The sequence below is a fragment of the Schistocerca piceifrons genome, chromosome 4, assembly GCF_021461385.2.
Source record: "Schistocerca piceifrons isolate TAMUIC-IGC-003096 chromosome 4, iqSchPice1.1, whole genome shotgun sequence".
NCBI lineage: Eukaryota > Metazoa > Arthropoda > Insecta > Orthoptera > Acrididae > Schistocerca > Schistocerca piceifrons.
The window spans coordinates 184,615,031-184,624,807 of NC_060141.1; the positions used below are offsets into that span (position 1 = coordinate 184,615,031).

The 9,777-nt window shown below is 46.1% G+C and overlaps 1 protein-coding gene across 1 annotated transcript; it reads left to right on the forward strand.

Annotated features, from left to right (window-relative positions):
- The first annotated feature begins 1,067 nt into the window (after positions 1 to 1,067).
- LOC124796333 (glucose dehydrogenase [FAD, quinone]-like) lies at positions 1,068 to 9,209 on the forward strand. The gene is made up of 2 exons (XM_047260465.1): positions 1,068 to 1,388; positions 7,427 to 9,209. The coding sequence occupies exons 1-2, from the start codon at positions 1,068 to 1,070 to the stop codon at positions 8,957 to 8,959; spliced, it is 1,854 nt and encodes a 617-aa protein (XP_047116421.1). The 3' UTR covers positions 8,960 to 9,209.
- Positions 9,210 to 9,777: the final 568 nt, after the last annotated feature.

Here is a 9,777-nt window from a genome sequence, read left to right on the forward strand (position 1 = left end):
AAATGCTTCAGGAACTCGGGTGGGGGTCTCTAGAGCAGGGGTCTCCAAACTTAGTCCGCGGGCCACATTGACTCCTCCACGAAGTCATAAGGGCCAAGATCTACCTAGTGGGATTAAAGCACCCTAGCACTCCACGATCACCGTAATGTAAGGCTAAAGGAAAGATGAAATCGCAAAAATCTAAGGTTGTGGGAATAGCTAGCACTGAAACGAACTACGATTTTTATTTAATTACATAATTTTGATTGGTGGACGTAACTCACCGAAATTCTGGCGTATTTTATTCTGACGAATTTCACCGACAAAAAAGTATGTCGCTGCACATTCTTCACGAAAGCGTCCTGCAAAGTTAACGAAATCTCAAAATCATTGTTAGCAACACTATTACTGCAAGACGTAACAGAGGTAGAGTATGTCAACGCATTGTTATTGCAAGCGGTGCAACAATAATTTTAGTTATGTAGTCTTGTAGCGAGTAGCAGAGCCAACGACGCGGTGTATTGGTCGCGAAAGGCCTCGAAACTCAATTGTTGCCAGTATAGGTACCACCTCAAATATTTGGCGGGCCGGATACCGGGGTTGACCGGCCAGCTAACGCGGGCCGGTTTGCTGGCCCTCGCGGGCCGGTTTTGGCCCGCGGGCCGTAGTTTGGAGACCCCTGCTCTAGAGGAAAGGAGGCGTTCTTTTTTGTGAATCACTACTGAGGAGATTTAGAGAACCAGCATTTGAGGCTGACTGCAGTACAATTTTACTGCCGCCAACTTACATTTCGCGGTGAGACCACAAAGATAAGATAAGAGAGATTAGGGCTCGACAAGAGGCATATAGGCAGTCATTTTTCCCTCGTTCTGTTTGGAAGTGGAACAGGGAGAGAAGATGCTAGTTGTGGTACGAGGTACCCTCCGCCACGCACCGTATGGTGGATTGCGGAGTATGTATGTAGACGTAGATGTAGACGTAGATGAACCTAAAAGTGATAGGAAATGATTTCGTATGGTGATTGCCTCACGCTGAACCACGAAACACGCTGTTTGTCCAGCAGGTGAGACAGACACTCAGACGGCGAGATGGATTTGAGCTGCTGCCAGTGCGCGTTCGAGGACACGGCCTTCTTGGCGGGGACGTGCGGCGCGGGCTTCGCGCTCTTCATGTCGATGGTGGAGTACGTGCTGCGGACGCGCTGCGACTTGGCCGACCCTTGCGGACGCGCGGGCCGCGACGCGCAGCTGCTGCTGCCGCAGCTGGGAGACCCGCCCGCCGTCGACTTCATCGTCGTCGGCGCCGGCGTCGCGGGGCCCGCGCTCGCCGCCCGCCTCTCGGAGAGGCAGAACTGGACCGTGCTGCTGCTGGAGGCGGGGCCCGAGGAGCCCACCGCCACGCAGATACCGGTCAGTGCGCCAACTGGTGCAGAAACGCTATTGTTCTAATGTGCACTTAGCTCATATCTTGGTCGATGGGTCTCCTCCAGTACCACTCGAAACCTTTATTTGGAACTTGTTTCACTGTCAGCATATGAAAATAGAAGAAACCATCAGCGAAAAATGTAGTGAGGGGAAATCGAAATAAAGTAAGCCAGAACTCGGAACTTTATTATACACGGTGTTACAAAAAGGTACGGCCAAACTTTCAGGAAACATTCCTCAGACACAAAGAAAGAAAATATATTATGTGGACATGTGTCCGGAAACGCTTACTTTCCATGTTAGAGCTCATTTTATTACTTCTCTTCAAATCACATTAATCATGGAATGGAAACACACAGCAACAGAACGTACCAGCCCGACTGCAAATACTTTGTTACAGGAAATGTTCAAAATGTCCTCCGTTAGCGAGGATACATGCACCCAACCTCCGTCGCATGGAATGCCTGATGCGCTGATGGAGTTCTGGAGAATGGCGTATTGTATCACAGCCGTCCACAATACGAGCACGAAGAGTCTCTACATTTGGTACCGGGATTGCGTAGACAAGAGCTTTCAAATGCCCCCATAAATGAAAGTCAAGAGGGTTGAGGTCAGGAGAGCGTGGAGGCCATGGAATTGGTCCGCCTCTACCAATCCATCGGTCACCGAATCTGTTATTGAGAAGCGTACGAACACTTCGACTGAAATGTGCAGGAACTCCATCGTGCATGAACCACATGTTGTGTCGTACTTGTAAAGGCACATGTTCTAGCAGCACAGGTTGAGTATCCCGTATGAAATCATGGCGGTGAATCGAGGAAGTACAGTACATACTGACGAAACGAAAATGAGCTCTAACATGGAAATTAAGCGTTTCAGGACACATGTCCGCATAACATATTTTCCTTATTTGTGTGTGAGGAATGTTTCCTGAAAGTTTGGCCGTACCTTTTTGTAACACCGTGTATAAAGTGCATTTGGTTAAACATCTGCATCATACCCGTCCATGAACCACGGACCTTGCCGTTGGTGGGGAGGCTTGCGTGTTTCAGCGATACAGATAGCCGTACCGTGGTTCCTGAAGAGGGGCAGCAGCCTTTTCAGTAGTTGCAGGGGCAACAGTCTGTATCATTGACTGATCTGGCCTTGTAACACTAACCGAAACGGCATTGCTGTGCTGGTACTGCGAACGGCTGAAAGCAAGGGGAAACTACAGCCGTAATTTTTCCCGATGGCATGTAGCTTTACTGTGTGCTTAAGTAGCATGGAGAGCTGCGTCAAACCAGTCTCCGGACTGAAGACCATAACAACAACTGCATCATACATTACACAGTGTGTTCGGAAATCCCTATTACAAGCTACTACGAATTTTAGAGCGAGAGTGAGTACACAATATTTTGAATAGGAACCCATCTCCCGAAACGTTCCGTTTCTATTTTAAGATGAGTAGTTTGAATGGTCACGGTTTGTTTGATACATGGGACGGCGTCAGGGGGACAAGAAAAGAAAAGACCTGGCAGACGCTTGAAGATAGACATAAACTTTCGAAGTTTCGAGAATCTAGGAATATACTATAACTCCCAATGTATCACTCCTAATGGGATCGCAGAGCTAATAGACTAATTACAGTGCCCAAAGGGGGGTTTAGCAATAATTACTCCCATTTTCCATCAGTGTAAAGAACAGGAAGAAGCACCAATAACTATTACCACGGGAAGTACCTTCAGCCATGTATTTCACAGTGGTTTGTATTGATGCAAATTTCGACGTAGATAACCTACCTCTCCGATTCGTAGAATCCAAAGTAAAATGACAACGAGTTGTGAAACGATCGCTGGCACTACCTCAGTACCGCGCGGGGTAGCCGCTTGGTCCGAGGTATCTTGTCACAGGTATCGCGGCTCCTCCCCGCCGGAGGTTCGAATCCTCCCTCGGGCATGGGTGTTTGTGTTGTCCTTAGCTAAGTAAATTTAAGTTACATTAAGTAATAAGTGTAAGCTCAGGGACCGATGATCTCAGCAGTTTTTCCCCATAGTAGTTACCACAAATTTCCAATTTTCCACTACCTCAGTGTAGCTACCTAAAAGCTATGTAGATTCCCAAAAAAAGACTGCCGCAGCCCATTCCCATGTCATTACCTACAACGGCCAATGAGCTTCCGTACCTCGCTACAAAGGTGAATGCCCGAGTCTTTCGCACATGTCATCACATCGTAAACTCCCTTTCATGATACTAAGTTTGATTTGTGGCCAGGCGATGAACGGTAACACCAGCACGTCATTTAAACAGAAACAGCGCCTAGGACGATAATGTAGACATTTTTCAAGTGGCTACACATAATCCCCATGTTAAAAGTGTTGTTCTGTTATAACTGCATCTGTATACACGATTCGTGAGTCACTGTACAGTGCACTTCGCACTGTTGTTAACTGTCCTCTTCCTTGTTCCACTTGTAAAGGGAACAAAGAAACGAACTTGCCTCAGTTCATGACACAAGTTGAACGTTCGACTCAGCTGGGCCGTCTGTCACATACGCTGATCCTCTAAGCTTCCCCTACAACATTTGGCGGAACGATCTTCTTCCCTCCAAGGATACTCACATCAGCTCATGGAGTATTTCCCTAACTCTATCATACTGATAAAACCGACCAGTAATAAATCATGGACATACCTCAGAAATTTTTTTGGTGGCTTCCTTTAACCTGACCAGGTGGCATCCGAAACGTCGAGTATTTTTCGAGAACCAAATCAAACAACTTTGCGTATAGCTGCCCTATACTTTTCCAAAACTCTCCCAAGTAAGTATAATCAGCCTTCACAGCGACTTACCTTGTGTGTTCATTCGACTTCCTGTCGTTTTGCAACATTATGCTTAGATATTTAATCTACATTACTGGGTCAAGTATTTAACCTAAAACTCGATGCTGGAGGAGGATTTTAAGCCCACTCCTTCATAATGTTGGCCCAGCGCCTCAAGCAATATCCCATTTCGTATGGAAAAATGTGTAACGTATTTTAATAACTCATTTATTCTCAAAAACAGCTATTGAGACAAAAGAGCGAACGAATTACATCAAGATAAAATTTAGAACTAATTCATGTATGTTCACAAATAAATAATTAATCATCAATGATTAAATGTCGCGTTCCGTGAAATGTGTGAATTGTCACTTAAACAAATTGTACCATTCTCTAGTGAAAGAAAAATGGCACATTATACAGGACAGTGGGTTATAAGTGGGTGGTGAGAGAGTGGTTATATACACAATAATGCACTCAAAATAAACGTGTTTAATTCCCCAGTTGCTGTCTGTGTTTCCAGTTTCTGGAAACTGTTTTTACCTAAAACAGGCTACATATCAACTGGTGTCAGAAACACTAAGGATAAACAACATGAATCTTAGATACAAGAAAATGTTCTAATGAACAACCTACAGGCTCCGAAAGTTCTACAGCAGTGTGGAACTTCTCTGAACTTCATTTGGATTCCGTTACACCAAAGCTCCAAAAAAATTCATGTACTAACCCTGCAAAGTACGCCACGAGCAACTGGCACATTCGTAGCGCCGAATTTCATACATCAGATAACTGTCATAGCGTTGAAGGGAAGGCATATAACGTATGTGAGGAAGAGTGTGAGTAAGTGTGTCGGTAGAGGGGCTGTCAGTACTATAACGTACTGAAAATCGTGATTTACATATTGGGCATATGGCAGACGGTACTTACCGTGGATGGTAAGGATGCGATTAATTACAGAAACATACCTAGTTGCCTCTTCAGGATAAGCGTTAGAGACTCCACAGTTTATTCCTGCGGCTCAACAAAAGAAGATGAATTATAAAACTTACTGTTTTCGTTTGAGTGGGATCGTAATCGTCAAGTACCTTTGTGCACGGTCTAAGATGCTGCAGTCATGGACTGTGCGGCTGGTCCCGGCGGAGGTTCGAGTCCTCCCTCGGGTATGGGTGTGTGTGTTTGTCCTTAGGATAATTTAGGTTAAGTAGTGTGTAGGCTTAGATACTGATGACCTTAGCAGTTAAGTCCCATAAGATTTCACACACACTTTTGTGCAAGAGATTAAGCGAATCGAAACATCAGTTTGCCACTAATTTTACTACCATAACCGCATCAGAAAATGTAAACGACATACATAACTGAAGTACTGAAGTTATAATCTTCTGAGTCGTTAGGCCGCATCATATTCCTCTTCAAACTTCTTCGATGCTCCGTGTTTCGATTCCTCTGCTGGGATCTTCTTCTGTTGTCCCTGGATATTCAGCATTGTAATGAAAACGTTGAGCATTGAACAAGTCTCAAGAATAACATGATATGGACTAACGCTCAGAAAATTTTACCCTCAATGACAACGACTACTGTAGACTTATACAGGGTGTTACAAAAAGGTACTGCCAAACTTTCAGGAAACATTCCTCACACACAAAGAAAGAAAATATGTTATATGGACATGTGTCCGGTAACGCTTACTTTCCATGTTAGAGCTCATTTTATTACTTCTCTTCAAATCACATTAATCATGGAATGGAAACACACAGCAACAGAACGTACCAGCCTGACTTCAAACACTTTGTTACAGGAAATGTTCAAAATGTCCTCCGTTAGCGAGGATACATGCATCCACCCTCCGTCGCATGGAATCCCTGATGCGCTGATGCAGCTCTGGAGAATGGCGTATTGTATCACAGCCGTCCACAATACGAGCACGAAGAGTCTCTACATTTGGTACCGGGGTCGCGTAGACAAGAGCTTTCAAATGCCCCCGAAAATGAAAGTCGAGAGGGTTGAGGTCAGGAGAGCGTGGAGGCCATGGAATTGGTCCGCCTCTACCAATCCATCTGTGGTGTCACCGCCAGACACCACACTTGCTAGGTGAAAGCCTTTAAATCGGCCGCGGTCCGTTAGTATACGTCGGACCCGCGTGTCGCCACTGTCAGTTATTGCAGACCGAGCGCCGCCACACGGCAGGTCTAGAGAGACGTCCTAGCACTCGCCCCAGTTGTACAGACGACTTTGCTAGCGATGCTACACTGACAAATACGCTCTCATTTGCCGAGACGATAGTTAGCATAGCCTTCAGCTATGTCATTTGCTACGACCTAGCAAGGCGCCATTACCAGTTTATATTGAAATTGTAATTATGTATCATCAAGAGCGATGTTCTCCAATTATGGATTAAAGTTAAGTATTCCAGCCGCTACGTTCTTTTCTTCATAGTATAACTCCTTTAACTGTTCCAGACCTCACGCCAGTCTGCTTGAGATTAAACGCGTGCATTTCGGCCTCCTCTAGCAAAACGGTGTTGGCTCTTCTGCCAACACATCACCATCCGTCATCGAATTTGCTGTGGAGAAGCGTACGAACACTTCGACTGAAATTTGCAGGAGCTCCATCGTGCATTAACCACATGTTGTGTCGTACTTGTAAAGGCACCGAAGTCAACATTACCTTCCTTCGATTTGGCCAACTGGAGGTGAATCGAGGAAGTACGGTACATACTCACGAAACTAAAATGAGCTCTAACATGGAAATTAAGCGTTTCCAGACACATGTCCACATAACATCTTTTCTTTATTTGTGTGTGAGGAATGTTTCCTGAAAGTTTGGCCGTACCATTTTGTAACACCCTGTATAACTTACAGAATCATCAAAGCCGTTTTAAGTGACTGGAATCTGCAGGTATAACTGAGAGTCCCTTCACCCAGGCGGTTTTTGTACCCATAGCACGGACTGTCAGGTGGTACAGCCATATTAATAAACTGCTTAAGCTTTCCATTTTGGATGCAATGGTATAGCCAGAAGATAGTCACAATATCATCTCTGACTTAGCTATTATATTTATACTGTTGTTTATCTTTTCTCTCTCAATGACACAAAATAACTGTATTATTCGATATTACATTGTCAGGTACAATGTGTTTTACGTAAGTTCTTACACAAATCTGTTTCAGTTGTCTCAGGAGATGCTTATGACCAACAACATAAAACAAAATATATTTCTTCCACAGACGTTCGCGGTAGCAGCAGTGAACACGGCGCTCGATTGGAATTACACGACAGAGGTGCAGGAGCAGGCGTGCCTTAGTACAGGAGGCGTCTGCAGCTGGCCGCGGGGCAAAATGGTGGCCGGCACCGGCGCCATGCAGGGCATGATGTACACACGAGGCCACCGAAGCATCTACGACGGCTGGGAAGCGGCTGGTAACGAGGGCTGGGGCTACGACGACGTGCTGCCGTACTTCATAAAAGCGGAGAACAACCTGGAGGCCGACGAGATGGACGAAGGTTACCACGGCACGGGAGGACCGCTCGTGGTGCAGCGCTTCGCCAGCCATCCGCAGCTCGCTGAGACCATCGTGGAGGCGGGAATAGAGCTCGGCTACCGCACGGGAGACCTCTGCGGCAGCAACCAGACGGGCGTCGCCATAGCGCAGATGATGGTGAAAGACAGTCTACGAGGCAGTACACCCGCGCTCTACCTAAGGCCTGCTGCAGCCAGCAACCCAAATCTGCACGTTGGAATAAATGCTCACGTTACCAGAGTTCTCATTGATCCTGACACCCTTACTGCGACTGGCGTGGAGTTTCTCGACGAGAACAACAACCTACACACTGTACGAGCAAACAACGAAGTCATCCTGAGTGCCGGCGCCATAGGCTCTCCTCAGTTACTCATGCTTTCTGGTGTCGGGCCACAGGCAGACCTCGAGGATGTCGGCATAACGCCGCTGAAGAACTTGTCTGTTGGACAGAATCTACACAATCACGTGTCAGGTTATGTGGCTTTCTACATCAACAATACTTCGTACGAATCTCTGACGACAGAAGTGCTCAACGAATTCGTCACCAATCGCACTGGCCCCATGTCAGGTACAGGTCTGACACAGACAACTGGCTTCATGCTTTCCAAGTACGCAACTGATGGCGTGCCCGACCTGCAGATCTTCTTCGACGGTTTCAATGCGGCTTGCTCTCGCTCAGGCTTAGCGGAGGAATGCACCAGTGGAGAGGTTAACGTGGACTGTGGCCGCCGATATATCGACGCGCGACCGACCAACATCATGCCACGTAGCAAGGGCTACATGAAACTACGCAGCTCCAACCCTCTCGACTACCCGCTCTTCTATCCCAACTACCTCTCTGAGCAGATCGATGTAGACATACTGGTCGAGGGCATCAAACTGGTGATCAACATGACACGGACGGAGGCGATGCAACGCTGGGGCTTCGAGCTGGACACGACGGTGACGGCCGGCTGCGAGGACTACGAGTTCGCGTCAGACGAGTACTGGGCGTGCGTGGTGCGCTACAGCACCGGCGCCGAGAACCACCAGGGAGGCACCTGTAAGATGGGGCCCGCCACCGACGGCTCCGCCGTCGTAGACCCGCGCTTCCGGGTGCACGGCGTGGCTGGGCTGCGCGTCGTCGACGCTTCCGTCTTCCCGTACATACCCAACTCCAACCCCATCTCGTCCATCGTCATGTTGGCCGAGAGGGCGGCCGATTTCATCAAGGAAGACTGGCCCGAGGAATCTGCCTGAAGCACGCTCGAGATGGACACGAACATTTACCGCAGACTGCTTTGAAATGGTAGACTAATTCGATATTAGTGGCTCCCTGCACTTACAAGATACGTAAAGGTACAGAACTCACTTTAAGAGTACATGACATTTGTGGTGGAATGACCTCAACTCCATAATTTTCCGTAACATTTCTGCATCTGATTCGTTTATTCTTTCCCTGTATGGCATTAACACTGCCATATTTCCTTATTTCTCCGTTTTATCTCTTTTTAATGCAAACAACTCTTGGCAACATTGTTCTTGCTTTTTCTAATTTATTATTCAATATGACCTTTCCAAATCGTCACAGTTTTTGTGAGTTTTAGGAAGAGATGTCACTGATGTAGTAAGAATTTTACTCTACGAGTAAAATATTACTTAACTTGTAAATATGTGATTGTAGCACTTTTTCACTCACTTTGATTGATTCATTTTGTATTTTGAAACATTAATAAATAACATTTATAAGAAATATCTTGTTGTTTTTCATACATCTTTATGTTGAATCACACTACATGAAATGCCTACAACATAGTTCACATTGCAACTCTTTAACGTTGCCATACATTTCTGAGTGAGATAAATATTAGTAATTTACTACCCTGTTTACGTTAACCTCTCCAATTAAGACCTGTCCTCGTTATACACCGTCTGAAGACTTCTTTCATTTCCTCGTTGGTAATCACTCTGTCACATATGTGTCGTCCAATCGACAACAGTCGACTACAAACTCAAAACTTATAGTCTAATTTATTTGTAGATCCCTCTGAAAATGATTACCAAAAGTCTTTCTTTGT